This window comes from Berghia stephanieae, chromosome 1, assembly GCF_034508935.2.
Source record: "Berghia stephanieae isolate SIO BIC M18660-M18661 chromosome 1, UCSD_Bste_1.3, whole genome shotgun sequence".
NCBI lineage: Eukaryota > Metazoa > Mollusca > Gastropoda > Nudibranchia > Aeolidiidae > Berghia > Berghia stephanieae.
The window spans coordinates 119,931,798-119,950,969 of NC_088360.1; the positions used below are offsets into that span (position 1 = coordinate 119,931,798).

General features: G+C 33.2%; 1 protein-coding gene across 1 annotated transcript in view; it reads left to right on the plus strand.

Moving 5' to 3' along the window:
• The window catches only part of LOC144962924 (usherin-like), a 100,622-nt gene that overhangs the window by 25,059 nt on the left and 56,391 nt on the right, over window positions 1–19,172 (plus strand). The window contains exons 19-27 of the mRNA XM_078896329.1: window positions 684–976; window positions 1,776–1,974; window positions 2,285–2,545; window positions 3,647–3,822; window positions 4,667–4,805; window positions 5,135–5,362; window positions 6,688–6,816; window positions 10,812–10,943; window positions 18,811–18,932. Of these exons, the coding sequence (XP_078752455.1) occupies window positions 684–976; window positions 1,776–1,974; window positions 2,285–2,545; window positions 3,647–3,822; window positions 4,667–4,805; window positions 5,135–5,362; window positions 6,688–6,816; window positions 10,812–10,943; window positions 18,811–18,932 (1,679 nt within the window). The remainder of the gene's footprint in view (window positions 1–683; window positions 977–1,775; window positions 1,975–2,284; window positions 2,546–3,646; window positions 3,823–4,666; window positions 4,806–5,134; window positions 5,363–6,687; window positions 6,817–10,811; window positions 10,944–18,810; window positions 18,933–19,172) is intronic.

Sequence of the window (19,172 nt, forward strand, 5' to 3'; positions counted from 1 at the left end):
TATAAAAATCAATTAACGTCCCAATTTACATTTGTGCTTTTATATATATTATTATTAACAATCCGTTACCACACGCATTACGTTTCCTTCCGTGCGTTCACCAACGCAGACCACATGACATGCATTTCAATTTCATACAATACAAGTCTCTTATTAGTTACATTGTTTTATCAACAGTATTGCCTTTAATCAGGAACTCAGTCACACCTGTGTCCTGTAGGGTTATGTGTTTAAAGGGCTTTACTCAAGGGCAACATACACGAGAAAGCTTCTGATTTTTATCACTCATCCAACCACTGATCAAGTTCAATGTCACCTGATTTTATTGACAGGATAAGCTGCACTGCAACCGGCGCCACAAAATTAATAAGATACTCATATTTTAAATTCTGGTTCATTTATAAAGGATTGTAAAATAATTTAACTATTCACTCATGAATATATGTAGATGTCACAAACATTCATTCATACATACATACATACATACATACATACATACATACATACATACATACATACATACATACATACATACATACATACACAAACATACAAACAAACACACACATACACACACATGCACACACACAAATAACTTACACAATGCTTAATACTTATTCCATTTTAATTGAAATTGTAGATAGACATGTTACATTTCCCACGTTTTTTTCTCTTTGTTTCAGTTCAACATTTCCGAGATATTTCTCTCATTCCTTACTCATACTACAGTTATGTCATTGAGGCGGTGAATATAGCCGGCACTGCCAGAAGCACACCGGTGGTTTTTCAGACCCTTGCTGGCAAGCCTTCAAATGATATACTGTTGACTGTTGAAGACATCAGAGCCAAAAGTGTGCTCTGTACTTGGACGCCTCCCGTAAATATGAATGGGCCCTTGCTTAAATATGTAATTATATCAAACAAGAACGGAGATTTTGATCAAAGCAAAGAGGAATGGGAAGGCAAAGACACATCGGTGAGCAATTTTCAATTCAATTATTTTTATCTTCGCTTCAGTTTATCCATGGCGATTTGCTCCATTCTCTACATATTTAAAAAAATGTTATTTGAAATATTCATCTCTGCATTTTTTCCCACTCATATATCGATCCCTGGAAAAATAATTCCTTGGAAAATTCAGAACTTAATAGTTTAATATTATTTAGAAAAAGACTCTTCACATATAATTAGGTTATGCAAACTCTTGACAAAAAATGTAAAATGTGAAAAGTCACCATCTTCTTTAAGTCATGAAACATCAAAGCGTTTCGTTTCGAAGCATACAAGTAAAACGGCACTAACCCCACCAGGGCACGGTAAAAAAAACTCACCTACCTTAAACATATACACTGAAAACTAAGAAAATTTTGTGACAAGAATTGTGCTGTAATTCTACTAACTTAAGCTGTCTTTTTATTAAAAACTTAAGGTATCGTTGCTGAAATGAAAGGGCCCCAGATTTGTTATCAAAGGGACCAGTCTCAGTCCCAGGTTCACAGACAGATTTTCTGAAACCTTTGTCAACCCAGCAGTGATTTTGTTATTGATCTGTTAGATTCGTTAGAAAGTACTTTCTGATAAACTCAACTTACTTTAAGTGTGCAATAATGTATCTGTCCAATAAATGCTGGAGAAACCAAGATAAATTATGACTCCATGGTCGTTATGTCATTAAAGGACTACTTGTTCTAAAAATGGATTTTCATTGAAAATAGCCTACATGATGCTAAATTATCACTTATTTGCTAATCAACAATCACTATTTCAACTTTCAGGCCACATTGACAGATTTAACTCCTTACACCCAATACACGTTGAAAGTGAGAGCCTGTACTGTAGGGGGTTGCTCAGACAGTGAAGTAAAAAACTTTTTAACGCAGTCAGCTCCACCAGCCAATCAAAAGCCTCCTACTATTGTTGATGTTAATAGCACTGCACTGGAAGTCTCTTGGAATCCCCCTGTGGAACCCAATGGTACGTGAAGTTTTACAACCTTCCCCCCCCCCCCCCCCTCCAATAAAAAGAAAACAACGCCCCCCCCCCCCTCCCCAACAAACACCCAAACAAACCAAAAAAAAAAGAAAAAAGAAAAGAAAAGCAGGGACCCGACGCGAATATATTTTAGATGCTGAAATGAACGAAAGTATGCATTATAATGCTAGGTTTGCTGTAATGATTTACACACATGATGTAAATGTATTTGTTAGAGTATAAATTAAACACATCTAATATTTAGGAATTCATTAACTTTTTATCAGTAAATATAAATTATTTTTGATTTCAGGAATAATCAGTTTCTACGAGCTTTGGTTTAGAGGTCCTAAAGGTTTAGATGGGAGACATGAACCACAGCCTTCCAGAATCTTTCATCCAAGTGGTCAATATGATCCATTGAATCCTGGGAAGAGTCCGCTCAGCCCTCCAAAAACATCCTACATTATTGGTAGCCTCAAACCTTACACGAGCTATGAATTCCAAGTCTTTGCTGAAAATGATGCCGGTAAAGTCTCTAGTGAATGGGCCATACATACTACAGAGGAAGCTTGTAAGTTATGACTATATATAGTCATAGTATACGATTTTGTAATGTTATATGATTTGGAAAAAAACAATTGCTAGATAGTCTCTTGCCGTAAACGAGATATTGATTTTTCACTTAAAGCAGTTATACAAATTGTGTTATGCTGAAATACCAATATTCAATAATAATAAACACATTTTTTTAAAAAGAAGAAAGGAACAAAACATTTTTGCCATATTCATTTTATAACCAAACTCTTTAAATGATACAAAAGCAAATTTATCTTGTCAGTTTTTTAGAATTTACGTTAAAACTTATAATGAGATAAAACTTTTTGTGATGCATGTAACTATAAAAAATCCCAATGAAATAAGACTGTTTGTAACACCTGAACTGACAATGTTCTCGGAGTTTAACATGGGAGTATATCAGTGTTATTTGATTTTTAAGAATATGATTTAAATGTAACAATAACTTTTGTATTGTATGTTTTATGGGGAACATTTGATTACCTACTTATTTAATAATGTGTTTTAGTTGCCTCCTTTATATAGATTATGACAGTGCTTGAAAGAGAAAAACATGAAATAAAGAATTTGAGATGTAAAAGTGCTTATAATGGAAACACGACAAATAAATACGTTTCAATCCGATATGGATTTTCTTTATCAATCACATGAGAAGATTTGTCTTTTGTTAATTCTCTTTTCATTTTTCAACAAGGATTCGAGATTTGTTTCATCGAAAATATGCAAACATGTAATATTATAGATAAAAGATGTAACATTAAATTTGATGACTGCGTAAACATTCCATTAATGTCCAAAGAACCCGGGTTTGAGTCTGTGTAAACCACTCCTTTTTTCCTTGACAAAGAAGCTTAGTCCCTATTGCTCACCTTACGGACCTGACACCTGAGTTATGTCTTTTCTTCGAGATGGACATGTTACTCTTCATGGGGTTGATGAAAGAACTTTTTTATATGGAACTGTTTTATTGTTATTTCATATGATAGCATTTCAGAAATGGTATATGAATTATCCCCTCGCATTTTTTCTAATGATATTTAGATAAAATGAAGAAAGCAATCAACCCTTTTTAAACATATCTTCCAATCTTGTCCAGTGCCTATATCAGTCAGACCTCCATCTGTAAAAGGCAGAAGTTCACTGGAGTTACTTGTCACATGGTCAACTCCACCACCAGAGGAAGCACAAGGCATCATAAAACAATATCGATTGTACCAGTACGTCAAACGGGATCTCGCCGAGGATCCATTTGGCCCACCATACTACTGGACAGTAAGTGTATAATGAGTATAACATATTTTCGGACTGTTATAATAAAGCAAAGATGTAAAAAGTACTGGGACTGACTTTTAATTGGAATTTCTTACTTATTGCATCTATCAGTTGAAAAGCTTTAAATTATATACACCATTTGTAAAAATAATTTTCTCTCCAAAGTTGAGCTCACTTTGTATGAAATTGATTAATAGACATAATTTTTTTCATAATTTTTGTCCAAGCTAATAATTTACACTTTAGTTAACTATTCGGTGGTCTGATACAGCACTATGACACCCTTTGTACCAAACTTGAACGTAAATACAAGGACTTATATAATTGTTTCTTTGTCCTATAACGTATAGATTGGTCTTTCTTTTTTATTTGCCTAAAGTAAAATAGGTGGATCACTGCAGTAGAATTAGAAGAATTACTAGGGGAATTACTATTGTACGAAAAGACTAGTAGCAAGTTATGGTTTGAGGACTGTTGCGATTCTATTTCAAAGTTTAATGTGATATTGATTTCAATTCCTTTTCAAAGAACTATCTCCCCCCACACCCCCTTTCTCTCTCTCTCTCTCTCTCTCTCTCTCTCTCTCTCTCTCTCTCTCTCTCTCTCTCTCTCTCTCCCTCTCTCTCTCTCTCTCTCTCTCTCTCTCTCTCTCTCTCTCTCTCTCTCTCTCTCTCTCTCTCTCTTAGAATTCCTGTTTTTAAATTATTCTTTATTGAACGTATGTGCATTAATGTCTCCATAAGAAACCAGCATAAATTAACCTGTAAATGTTGTGATTGTAAAAAAATTATTTATCATTATGAGTCCCTGGTCTCGTAATATATCATTTCGTGTTCATTTCCAGTCAGTTTACGAAGGTCAAGAGTTGAGCAAGTCTGTTTCAGGCCTGACACCTTACTCGGAACACAGTTTTATCTTAGAAGCATGCAACACAAAAGGCTGTGTCAAGAGCACTGCAGCAACTGGTAGAACATTACTTGCAGGCAAGTTCTTTAAAAAAAAATTAATCCATTGAATTTGTTAAAGCTATTTTAACTGCACAAATTTGTTAAAAACATGACCCATTGTTTTTGTATGCCAAAATACACCTCAAACAAGTTACATATTGTTGATTTGTTGACTAGCTTGAAAGGTTTGAAATGGGGTCATTTTTTCTATTCTTGATAACATCTTTAATGTAATTGATTAACGTTAGGTGATAAAATGCTATTTTTGACACATTAGTATTACTTTGAGTCAATATGAAATAAATAATTCTTTGATTAAAAATGGCAAATTATTATCATTAATTGGCTTGCCAATTAAATTCCAGCTCCCGAGGGTGTGAAGAGACCAGATGTAGATGGATTCAATTCCACTGTTATGAAGATAAGTTGGGATGACCCAGAGTTTCCAAATGGACCCCCACCAAAATATACGGTTGAGAAGACTAATATCGCTCTAAGTTATCCTGCATCTGTTATAAGAGGCACCCGTTTTACTGGAGGGGGCTACTATTTCTTCAACGCCACTGTTTTGCCACAGAATGTTGCTTTTACAGGTGAGACTATTTTACAGAGGGTACTGATTTTATTTATAAATAATTTTGCAATGTATTTGAACAAGTATTTAAATGAGATTTTAAAATGTTTGTTTAATTGAACACATCGAAAGACATTAAATTTGATTTTTACTATCAGCCATTTAAGTCATTAATCATTCAATTTAAAATACCCCCTCACCTTCTCCAAGATATTAAATCCATTCTACAAAGGCATTGGTTTAAAGTGTCATTAGATATTTTTAGCTGTAATACTGGGTGGTTTTTTATTATAACCGATAAAGAATTGAAATTGCTTAAAATTAGAAATGATAGAAAAATCTAGTTTTTTTTCCATAGTTTCCCACTACTATTCAATTTTTTTTTGTTGCGAAAATTTCAGGAAGATGCTATAAGCCGTTAATACAGTACAGTGCGCTTTTTATAAAAAGGGAGAAAATTGAAAAAATAAAAATGCATCTGATTCAGTTTTCCAAAATAAATATTTAATTCAAGATAGGGCTTCATACCGTGTATAGCTAACGCTCTACATACGGATCCTCATTTCTCTCTCAACGTATCTAACCGCTTCCTCAACTCTCTCCATGTGTTTTGTAGCAATTGAGGGGTAACTGTCGCCATAACTTCCCTTATCTTGATTTGGAGATGGTTGCAATCTTTTATTCGGGTAGCATAAAGTCTGTCTTTAATGTAACCCCAAAAGAAGAAACCAAGAGGGGTAACATCAGGTGACCTGGGTGGCCAGTTGATGGGCTCACCCATTCCAATCCATCTGCCAGGAAAGATTTATCTAAATAGGCTCTCACATTCAGTCCCCAATGAGGGAGTGCTCCATCTTTCTGGAAAACGGCTTTGTTAATAGCAACTGTATGGGGTATGCAAAAAGATTCAATAATTTCTAAGTATGATACGACAGTTACATTGTTTTTCGTTTCAAAAATGGTCCAATCACCCAATCAAGCATTAAAGCACACCAAACATTGACTTTCGGAGGCTTAGCTTTCAATGGTATGAAGCCCTGTATTGTGTTAAATGCATTTTGTGTAATGAATCAGACGCATTAGTATTTTTCTTCCAATTTTTCCATCAAACCTCGCTCGAGTCAAATTTCTCCCATTTAAAGAAAAGCGCAACTGTATTGTAACGGCAAGTAGCATCTTCCTAAAATTTTCACCACAACAAACTTGAATATGGATGGAAAACTATGCAAATTCTAGATGTTTCTATCATTTCTAGTTTTTAAGCTATTTCAATTCTTTAAACCATTTTGATTATACCATCTAATAAATCATTTTACTCAAAACTTTTTTTTTTAAAACCATCAGGAATCCGATTTAAATTTCGTTTGGAAAGAGGAACAGGATTGTTGTTATTCTCAGGATCAAGCACTCATGAAGAATTCGTAGCTGTTCAATTTGTTAGAGGAAGACCAAGGTTTTTATTTGATACACAAGGTATGATTATGTTTCTGTGAATAAAATCATTGATATAATTAGCATAAAAGAATCATTATCTCATAAAAATGAATAATTCTTTTGTTTTTAGCTATATCCCTAAATCCACTTTTCACCACAAAACGGCGGAAACTTTCTATTCTGTTCAAATGATGTAAGTCTCGCATTGTTTAATTTCTATTTTTAAAGACTTGGTACTGTGATCTAGCATCGTTTGTTAGGATTGTAACAGTTGGAATCCCCATAACAAACATTTGAGTTAATTCTACCATAAAGAACATTTGTATGTTTGACAATAAAACAGTATTTCATTAATAGTAAATATTATTTTGGGAAGCTGATATGCCATTTATGTGAAAGTAAAAGGCTAAGGTTTCAAATATATAACAATCATTAGACTCAAATTGTTGATTTTTATTTTGTATATATCTTGGACAATTGGATAATCTCTTACGGGATATTTCAAAGCACATGTCAAACCTAGTGTTAAAACACACACTTATACCAAGAAAGGTGTGATATTGCTTATGTTATTATATAACAAAATCCTCAACAGGAAACTGCGGTGCTAATACAGCACTGGACTTTGACTCTTACACAAATTGGACCAGTTTAATCAACACTGGGTTCCATACTCTGACCGTGCGACGATTAGGAAACACTGGTCACATGATTGTGGATAAATATTTCAAAGGTTGACTGGTGTTCACATGTTCCAAAAAATAAGCAAAATCAAAAATAAAACCCATTTTCAAGCCTTTGTCACCCTGGATTTGTTTTATGAAAAGAAAATGCTTAAATATCATTGCTTTTCTATCCTTTCATCTTCGTCCTCCTCTTATATTTCATTTCCTATCCTATCCATACATTGTGTTGAACTGTAACATTTTTTTTTGTTTATTAAAAAGGACCAAGGAGTTTTGGAACAGGATATAGTAATAGGTATCAATATGAAAACAGAAATGAAACGCGATTACAAAACAAAAAAGCCACACAAAAAAGACGGTAAAGAAAAGAAAAAAAATGTTATAATTTTTTTAAAAATACAGCAACAACAAAAAAAATTTGATTAAATAATTTTTAAGAAGAGCCAAAATATACCACCCAAAGAAAACTGAATAATAAGAATTCTAAAAGGTGGTGTCAATCAATCATATTGATGACTTATTAATCTATCCGAGCAAATCATAATTTTTTTTTGGGCTAAGATAAATCCGATCAATTTCTATTCGCTATCATTTTTCCTATTTTCTCTCTCCTGTATATGTACATTCTAGATTATTGTGTGCCACAGAAAATGTTTCTCTTATTTTTTTTTGTAAACCCAACGTATCTCTTTTTCTTTATATTTTTTATCTTCTCTTCATTTTTGTATAACATACAATATTATGATCTTTCCAGAAAATCATTTGTGTTTTGTATTTCTTTTTCAATTTCTATCAAAGGTGTTTACATGTCTTTCTACTTTAACATTTGCTCAAAACAGCTTTCGTCTCTTTCCAGCCAACAGACACAGACTTTATGTTATCTCTTTATCTTCCACTCAAATTTTCCAACTCGATGTCTTTTGTATTTCGACCATGAGCTCTCTGTGTGCATACTGATAAATAAAATTGCTAATACGTTTCACCAAATCTTTGAACACTATTATTATTATTATTATTATTATTATTATTATTATTATTATTATTATTATTATTATTATTATTATTATTATTATTATATTATTATTATTATTATTATTATTATTATTATTATTATTATTATTATTATTATTATTATTATTATTATTATTATTATTATTATTATTATTATTATTATTATTATTATCATTAATATTATTATTATCATCATCATCATCATCACCATCATCTTTATTTTTATTATTATTTTTATAATTATTATTATTATTATTATTATTATTATTATTATTATTATTATTATTATTATTATTATTATTATTATTATTATTATTATTATTATTATTATTATATATTACTATTCTTACGACTACTACTACTACTACTACTACTACTACTACTACTACTACTAACTACTACTACTACTACTACTACTACTACTACTACTCTAGTACTACTACTACTACTACTACTAGTACTACTACTACTACTACTACTACTACTACTACTACTACTACTACTACTACTTACTACTACTATACTACTACTACATACTACTACTACTACTACTACTACTACTACTACTACTACTACTACTACTACTACTACTACTACTACTACTTACTACTACTACTACTACTATACTACTACTACTATACTACTACTACTACTACTACTACTACTACTACTATACTACTACTACTACTACTACTACTACTACTACTACTACTACTACTACTACTACTATACTACTACTACTACTAACTACTACTACTACTACTACTACTACTACTACTACTACTACTACTACTACTACTACTACTACTACTACTACTACTACTACTACTACTATACTACTACTACTACTACTATACTACTACTACTACTACTATATTATTATTATATATATACTATATTATATTATTATTATTATTATATTATTATCTATATATTTTATATTATTATTATTATTATTATTATTATTATTATATATTATTATCATCATCATCATCTTATCATCATTCATCATCATCATCATTATCATCATCATCATCATCATCATCATTATTATTATTATTATTATTATTATTATTATTATTATTATTATTATTATTATTTTATGATATGAAATGATATGATATGAATGGGCCAAAATAGGCCAAGGCTTTTAAATGCCCACGACCCGTTAGCATGTCAGCATGGCAAATCAGTTCCACATTATAGCTATGAACACTTTAATGTAATTTTAATTTGGTTTGCCAGCATTCACGCCAACGGATCTAAAAAAAAAGTGCAAGGCATATTAAACATCATATAATCAAATAATAATGTATTAAATTTTAGCAATGGTACTAACAAATGCAAACACAATAAAATGATTATTATATAAAAATTGAAAATATAAAATATGTAAGTTTTTCATTATAATCAAACGTCTATTGGTACAGGTTGATATCAGAAAAAAAAACAGAAAAAAAAAACAACAAAAATAATGTAAAAAAAAACCAAACACATTTTTCTAAATCATAGAAGAAAAAAAATACTAGAAAACATTTTTTAAAAGTTTACAGAATACAGGCATCGACGCCAACGATATTAAATGTTACAAAAATCAGTATTTACATGTCATTCGTCATAATCGGACATCAAATTGGAAAGTTCTTTGTCAATGTCATAACTTTGCCAATGTCATTTTTAAAAGAGTTGACTGTTTCTGATTTTTTTTTGGTGTCAAATTTTTGTTTGTTCCAGAAGTTGACAGTTCTAAATATAAATGATATTTTGCTAATATTTGAAGAACAACCCTTAATATATATTTTACATTCATCTCCCCTAGTGAATGTAACATGAGAAAAATCTAAAAAATCCTCTTGCATTGACATTATACTCATTATAAACAATCTTGTATAAATGTATAAGATCTCGTAACCGCCTATACTTAAGAGACGAGAAAAACAGAAAACCTGTCAGCTTAAGATAAATTTGATAATTCTATAAAAAATCTAGTGGCTCTACTCTGACCCTTTTCTTAAGTAATGAATTGGCGTTTCTAAAGTTGTTGTTATTATTATTATTATTATTATTATTATTATTATTATTATTATTATTATTATTATTACTATCATCATTACTATCATTAAATCGAGATAGAAGAATTTAATTTTTTTAAAAAATAGAAATCATTTGGTGTTACTGTAAATCAACTTATTTATTAATTATAATGCTTTATTCCTTTTGAAACCATTTTCTATTTCCATTCCCTGCCTTCCTGATATTTGTTCCCTATATACGTTCACACTTTTTTCCATCATTATTTTCACAATTGCTATTATTTTCATGTGACGGACTATGAAGGTTGCAAAGTCACAGCCTCCATCACAACAACCAATGATGAAGGCTTGATTTACAATGATAGAAAATGGCACACGTTTGAAGCAAGGAGGACTGGAATTTCTGGAACTGTTAGAGTTGATGATTTATGGGAAGGTACTTATGATTTGCTTCTGTTATCACATATTTTAAGACATTGAGATGACCCCCCCCCCCTCACCCCAATGTTTTATTATAGTGGTAAGTTTTATGGAAAATTGAATTCATGTTAGATTTATCTTAATTTCAGAGACAATCTTTAGGCTAGTGATTCAATTCTACAGGCATCTATTGATACAGCTTACAGATAGTTATTCCTTGATATTCTTAAAATCCTTCCTTGTATGCACGTTTTCTTGATGCGCAGAATTACATGCCTCACAAAAATCAAAATATTCAGTGTCGATGCATTTTTCATCAACTTTAATGTTTTGAAATCCTTTTATCTCTTATTTCTAATACAAAGTTAATAATAATTCAATAGACCTAATCTGTGATTTTCTAAGGATTCATTATATGATCTTTTAAAATAATTACAGATTCTCACATAGCACAAACATGTTATATAATTCTATTACTTCTAGTCTCATTTATTAAAATTAACTAATTTGTATTCAGTTGGCAGATTATCTGTTATTTATGGCTTATAATAGAAATGACACCGTTATTTATCTTTCTCATCAATTTGAGGTTATAGCAATTAGATGACATTCTCTCTTAGTTATGACTAATTCTACTAATTTATTACGCACATTATGTTTGGTGACACATATGTAAAATATACTCTCAAAATTGTTACCTATCAGGGTGATTTAGCTGCTAATAATGTAATTGATAGCAATATTAAAGAAATGAAGTGTAGGTTAAGTTTATATGTTGCATTCCGGAGAGAGAAACGAGTTTCTTTGAGTGCAAGAAAGTAACATTTCATATTTATTATAATGTAACATTTACATTTACATTACAGCATGTGGTAAACCCCGAAATAATACTATCTTTAAGTATTGTCAGTCAAGCAATGTGTACACTCTAATTTTTCTTTGTGGAAACGATATTTGAACACATGTTATTTAGAATTTGAGTCTTTTCTTAAGCGGATACTATTCTTTAAAACACGTTCCTTATTTTACAATACCCTATTAACATAGATGCTCACCATTCTTTTGTCAACCTATTTTCGTGTAATTTCAGTCTTTGCAATTTAACTTTTTATGTGATTTCGAATCTTTGCATGTTTGTGAAAGTTAATATTTGTTTCACCTCTCATGATTTTTTGAGTAATGATTATTTTCTTACTGATCAAAAATTTACAGTTAACTTATTCAGTTCAATCTCCCCAATTTTAGATTTAGTCTTTATGGAATGTTTTGATTTTATCATTAAAGAATCCATATATAAAATATGTCCGTAATCATCACAAAGGCCCTTAAATTCGTAATCATGGGGATTGAGAATTTAAATGTTTTTATCGGCGGTTTTCTGTTTAGAGATACACGAGAAGCAATGCATTGTCACTTTACCAGTGGGAGAATTAAAGATCTATGTTATTGAACCAATATTCATTATTTACACCAAATTTAATAATACTTAGGGCTTTGATTCATTCAGTGTTGCATGTGTTCCATATGTATTTGCGAAAAAAAGACTTGTTGAGCCTTACCCAGAGAATTTCTATAGTGAATGGTATTAATCGTTTTTCCAACGATAAGTATACATTCAAAATCAGTGTGACTAATGGACAGTAGATATTTGTATACTATTAATGAAAGACATTTTATCACTTTTGTACTTTCTGCATTCATTTCCGCTCAGTATTTTCAAGTTACCTTAACCAAAATTACACCATGCATTGCATTTTAATTAACCAATAAGTTGTTGAAACAGAAAGATATGACCTTTAGGTTATAATGGGATTGAGATAGAACTCAATTTTTCATTTGACTTCAACAACGTTTAAACTGGCAATCATTGTCCAAGTTTGTCATGGACTAAGGGTTGCAACTGAGTATATTAACAAGTACAATTTAACTTGGTTAAGTCCCTTATATTGAGACTGCTACCGTTGGAACTGTATTCTGGTTACGCAACACTTTTTACCAGACTAAGAAATAAACATGTTGCTTTGAGTTTCAAACTAAACCTTCAGCTTGTCATTCCTTTAATCAAAACATTACATGGTGGCAGCGAATCTTCATTCCCCATTTGATAAGTATTTCTAAATTTCTAAGACTTTAGTATTTTCCCACCAAGCATTTTATTTTCATTTTTTCACCTGTGGTCTACCGAGTCAGAAGTACTGACTTCTATCCTCAAACCGGCATTCAACTGATTGTTCGTCATGGCCGATAAACCTCCAACAATGGACTGGGGTGCCCCCAATTTGTCAGATGCTTTCAGACTATTTAAACAGAGAATGGAGCTTTACTTCATAATTAATTCCAAGCTCAAAAACGAGGAAAAAGTGGCAACAATACTCCTAGCATCAGGAGAGGAAGGTCTCACCAGATTCAACAGCTGGAATCTTACCGAGCAAGAGAAGTCAAACCCAGAGATAATCTGGGAAAGATTTGCAAGACAGCTCGATCCCGCTGATAACTTTCGAATCAATCGTCTAAAACTCTCTACCTTACGACAACAAACTGAAGAATCGTTGGATGATTTTGTGAATAGAGCCAAGCAAATCGCAAACAAATGTAAATTTACAAACGATGAATTGCAAAACAGACTAATCGAGATAATAATTGCGGCAACACCTATCGCTGATTTCCAAAAAGAACTCCTCACCAAACCCCAAACGTATACTTTAGATGAGGCTCTGCAACTCGGAAGATCGCACGAAGCTTCCCTACAACATCTAACTGCACTGAAAGCAATCGAGCATCCAACCACGAACCAGAAATCAATCGATATTATCCATCCACTACGTAACAAATCAGCACAACGACCCATCCATAACAAACCAGTACAACGGTCGGTTTGCAAAAACTGTGGCCGAGATCACCCCTTCAACAGGGGACAGTGCCCAGCTGCCAAATCGACATGTGGCGCTTGTGGAAAACTTGGACATTGGGCAAAACTTTGCCTAACAACTAAATATCAACAACAAACTAACCCACAACAACGTAGTTACCGAAGACAACCGCAAAACAATATGCACACAATAGAAAGAGACGAATCCGGTGCAGAATCAGAAACAGATGACATGAATTCACAACTACATTCCTTCTCATTTTCCGAAATCAAAACAAAACAACGCGGTAGGAACGAAGCATTCACAATACTACAAATCGAACTTTCAGATATTCCAGGTATCCATGATTTACAACTAAAATTAGACACAGGAGCACAGGCAAACACACTACCTCTCAGAATTTATAGACAAATGTATCCAAAATACATTGACAGCAAAGGGAAACCGGTGGCAGGGACATTAAAACATACAAACACAAACCTCACTGCTTACAATGGAACAGAAATCAAGTGCTTCGGCACCACAAACATACCATGCCAGCACAGACAATCAAAATGGATAAACACCCAATTCTACATAGTAGATGTTGCTGGACCAGCGATACTCGGTCTCCCGAGCTGCGAAGAATTCAAAATCATCACCCTCCACTGCCCCCTCCATGCTACGAAAAACAAAAACACTACAATAAGAAACATCCACGACCTGAAAGCGCTGTACCCATCGCAATTTGACCGCATCGGCGAGTTCAAAACTGAACACAAACTAACTATTGACCCCAATGTACCTGCCCGCATCGACCCCCCTCGAAAAGTCCCCATCGCTCTAAAAGAAAAAATCAAACTGGAGCTCGACAATATGTGTGAACAAAACGTGATACGTCGAATAGAGGAACCAACCAGTTGGGTAAGCTCATTGACCTATGTAACAAAACAAGATGGCAGTCTGAGAACCTGCCTTGACCCAAAACACCTAAACAGAGCGCTTCTGAGACCACACCATAGAATTCCTACTGTGGAGGAACTCAATCACGAGTTCGCAGGTGCAAAGTACTTTTCAAAGTTGGATGCTAAATCTGGATACTGGTCTGTAAAACTTCATCCTGAGAGCCAACCTCTCACCACATTCCAAACCCCTTTTGGAAGATACTGTTTCCAACGCCTTCCTTTTGGCTTATCAGTAAGCCAAGATATTTTTCAAATGGAAATGGATAGAATACTACAAAGATGCCAAAATGCATGCGGGATAGCTGACGATATCATTGTTTATGGAAAGACAGAAGAAGAGCATGACAAAAACCTGATCAAGTTCATGGAAATCGCAAATGAAGAAGGCCTTGTGTTAAATTCGAGCAAATGTCAAATCAAACAGTCTGAGGTACCATTTTTCGGACATATATATACCAGTAATGGGCTTAAACCAGATCCATTGAAAATCAAAGACCTAGAAAATATGCCAGAGCCAACATCAAAAACAGAACTACAACACTTTATTGGGTTCGCAACATACCTATCCAAATTTATACATGACTTCAGCCAGAAAACAGCTACCCTCAGAGATCTTTTAAAACAAGATTCTATTTTTCTTTGGGAAAGACACCACAGACAAGCCTTTGAAGACCTAAAACGTGAAGTATCAGTAAACTCCCTCCTTCAATACTATGATCCTGCCAAACCAGTAGAACTACATTGTGACGCCAGCCTTCGTGGCATTGGTGCAGCCTTACTCCAACCTGATGAAAACAACCAACTAAAACCAATTGCTTTTGCTAGCAAAAGTTTAACAACAACGGAGCAAAACTATGCATGCATCGAACGTGAACTTCTTGCCATTGTATTCGGAGTCCAACGATTCCATACCTTTCTTTATGGACGTTTTTTCAAAATCATCACTGATCATAAACCATTACAAATGATTGTCAACAAATCAATCACTGCTGCACCGCCTCGTCTTCAAAGAATGCTTATTTCCCTGAATGGATACAACTTCACATTGTCACATCGACCCGGATCAGAAAACAAACTAGCAGATGGGCTCAGTCGTCTTCCAAACAAATATAATCAAAACAACATCGACCTCGACATGAGGGTTGATATAGTATACATGTCAAATGATCGTTCGACAATCATCAGAGAAGAAACACAAAAGGACCCTGTCCTTCAAGGCCTCAAAGATTGCATCATCAACGGTTGGCCAAACAAACAATCAGAACTGACATCAGATCTCCGTCCCTACTGGAGCATACGTGACCAAATGTCTGCTGAAAATGGTCTTATTCTCAAAGGTCAATGCATTATGATTCCACCCAGTCAAAAACAAGAAACTCTCCAACAGCTACATACCGCCCACCTTGGCAAGGTAAAAACTAAACTTCTTGCAAACGTCACCGTCTACTGGATAGGCATTCACAAAGATATTGACGCAATAATTGATAACTGTCAAATCTGCCAAGAACATCAAAATGCCCAAACGTCCGAACCACTCGAACCTCATGACATTCCCCTACGACCTTGGTGTACCCTTGGTACAGATATTTTTGAGATTAAAAGCCAACAGTACCTCATCATAGCCGATTATCATTCAAAATTTCCGATCATCCGAAAACTTCCTCAACCCGCACCTAGTAGTTCAATAGTAAATATCACAAAAATATATTTGCCGAATACGGAATACCTGAAAAGGTTATAAGCGACAATGGCCCACACTTTGCGAGTCAAATGTACAAAGAATTCGCCGATTCGTGGCAATTCACACACGTCACATCATCCCCCCACAGACCACAAGGAAATGGTTTCATTGAGAGACAAATCCAAACTGTCAAAAACATTATCAAAAAGGCTATGCAGGCCAAAACAGATCCCAATATTGCCCTTCTGCACTGGAGGTCCACCCCCATCACCCCGTCTTTGGGCAGCCCGGCACAACTACTTATGGGTCGACAAATTAAGACAACAATCCCATCAAAGCAAAGATCCAATACTATACACAACCAAGATGACATCTACAACAACCTGAAACAACGTCAAGCTCAACAAAAGTTCTATTTCGACAAGACCGCCCGCACAACCCCTTTCTCACACCTCTACCCAGGACAACCTGTACGAGTTTTACACCCTGAGACACATAAATGGCTCCCTGCAACTGTTATGCGCCAAATTCAGAATGATCCCAGATCATATGTTCTCGAAGACGCGAACGGGACCAACTTCCGAAGGAACAGACAACACATCAGAGAAATACCTGCCTCTTCCGCCGTTGCCCCAGAGGAATATCAGAAAACTATCGCTATTCCCCTCTCTACAAAGACCTGTCCCCAAATTGAATCCCCATCTGCCTCAAACTCAAAAGAGCCTACTGCTCAAACTAAAACTCCTAATGAACAACAAACAAAATCTCGCCCGATTCGCACGACCAGGAGACCAAGCCGTTTTGATGACTATGTATAGAACAAAACGAACAATATAGTGTGTCAACCAAATGAGAACACTTATCGCTACTTATTATTATTATTATTATTATTATTATTATTATTATTATTATTATTATTATTATTATTATTATTATTATTATTATTATTATTATTATTATTATCATTATTATTATTATGATGTACTCTATCCCGTTTTATTTTTTAAAAATTTTATTTTATTTTTAAAATTTCTATTTCATTTGAAAACAAGGGAGATGTCATGGACTAAGGGTTGCAACTGAGTATATTAACAAGTACAATTTAACTTGGTTAAGTCCCTTATATTGAGACTGCTACCGTTGGAACTGTATTCTGGTTACGCAACACTTTTTACCAGACTAAGAAATAAACATGTTGCTTTGAGTTTCAAACTAAACCTTCAGCTTGTCATTCCTTTAATCAAAACATTACAAAGTTGAATTTTATATCACACGAAAGCCTAACACAATTTGAACTGTTATTAACGCAATTAGTTACATTGTTTACTGCATTGCTGGTAACGTTTTTGCAATTCTACTGTTTAAGATTAAGTAAGACTTAAAAGTTTAATGGCATAATGACCTAACATAAAAAACATCTAACTATCGATTTACACATTTAGATATTTTTAAAATTACATAATGGTAATAAGATTTTGTTGAAAATTGTTCCGTGGACATTCACAGAAAATATTTACCTTCAGTAAGTTACCAACACATAGATTTAGACAGTTGTTTATAATTGCTAAATTCTCAGTAAAGGAAACTTTTGCATCAAAATCAATATATATCTCAATGCTAGACATTTCTTTCACAAAGCCAATAATGTTGGTTCTCTTTTTTGTCACAAACATGCAATCTCTGCCCTTTCAATCTACAATATGAACATTAGTGTACCATACAATGAAAGTGATTAAATGGATATGATCAATATAAAAACAAATATTTTGTCAAAAACAATGAGACATTAAGATCATAAATAAACAATTAATTGGTTAAGAATGGCTTATGTTATATCGATTTTTAAAATGTCTGGAAATTTACGCAACCCTCATTTTTGCTTTAGAAAAAAATTCATTTGAAATGGAATGTACAAATGACACTATTCTAATGCTTGAAAACTGAGAGACCACAAATTTGTTTCTCAACAGTAAGTACATAAAGGGCGTTTTGAATTGAAGATAAAAAAGAAAATACACATTATAAGTGTATGATAGTAATAATTACGAAGCTATATTTTAACTATTTATATTTTTTCTGTTTTTCTTTTAATATATCGGTTGTCAACCATACCACTGTAAAATTTTGTTTTTTTATGACTCTTTTTTTGTTAGGTAATGCATGTATTAAAATTTGGGTAACGATTGGATATTAGGATGTGCAATAGACTTGAAAGCTTTGTAATGATCTATTTACAAAGTGTTAAAATTGTTCTGTTCTTTCAAATATGTTGACTGTGACTGTGTATTCTATTTTTTGCACGTATTTATATTAACCATTTAACATTTGTAGGCCGTACATATAATAAAACTGATATAATCGTGACAACAAATTTTATGTTTTTTTTAGGTCAGGGTTTCATCCGTGACACAACATGTCGTGACACAAGCATTATTGGACCAACCACTGGTGTTTATGTTGGAGGCTTCCCAGCTGATTTCATCCTCAGGCGAACTGATACAACTCGGAATGTGTGTATTGAATGATATTACGATATATTCAATGCAATGCTGAATCATCGTGTCATTTTTAAGAACATTTACAGAAAACCCATACTTTTTGTGATTAGCTCTCGATATGGCATTTATATCTAACTTTTGTGAAAATTTATGTAATTTCGCTCCATTCTTGGATTCGAAAGTAATTGGTTTTTACAGGAACACACCAATCAAACGATAACGACCGTATATGAGTTTTTAGTTTGTGTTTAT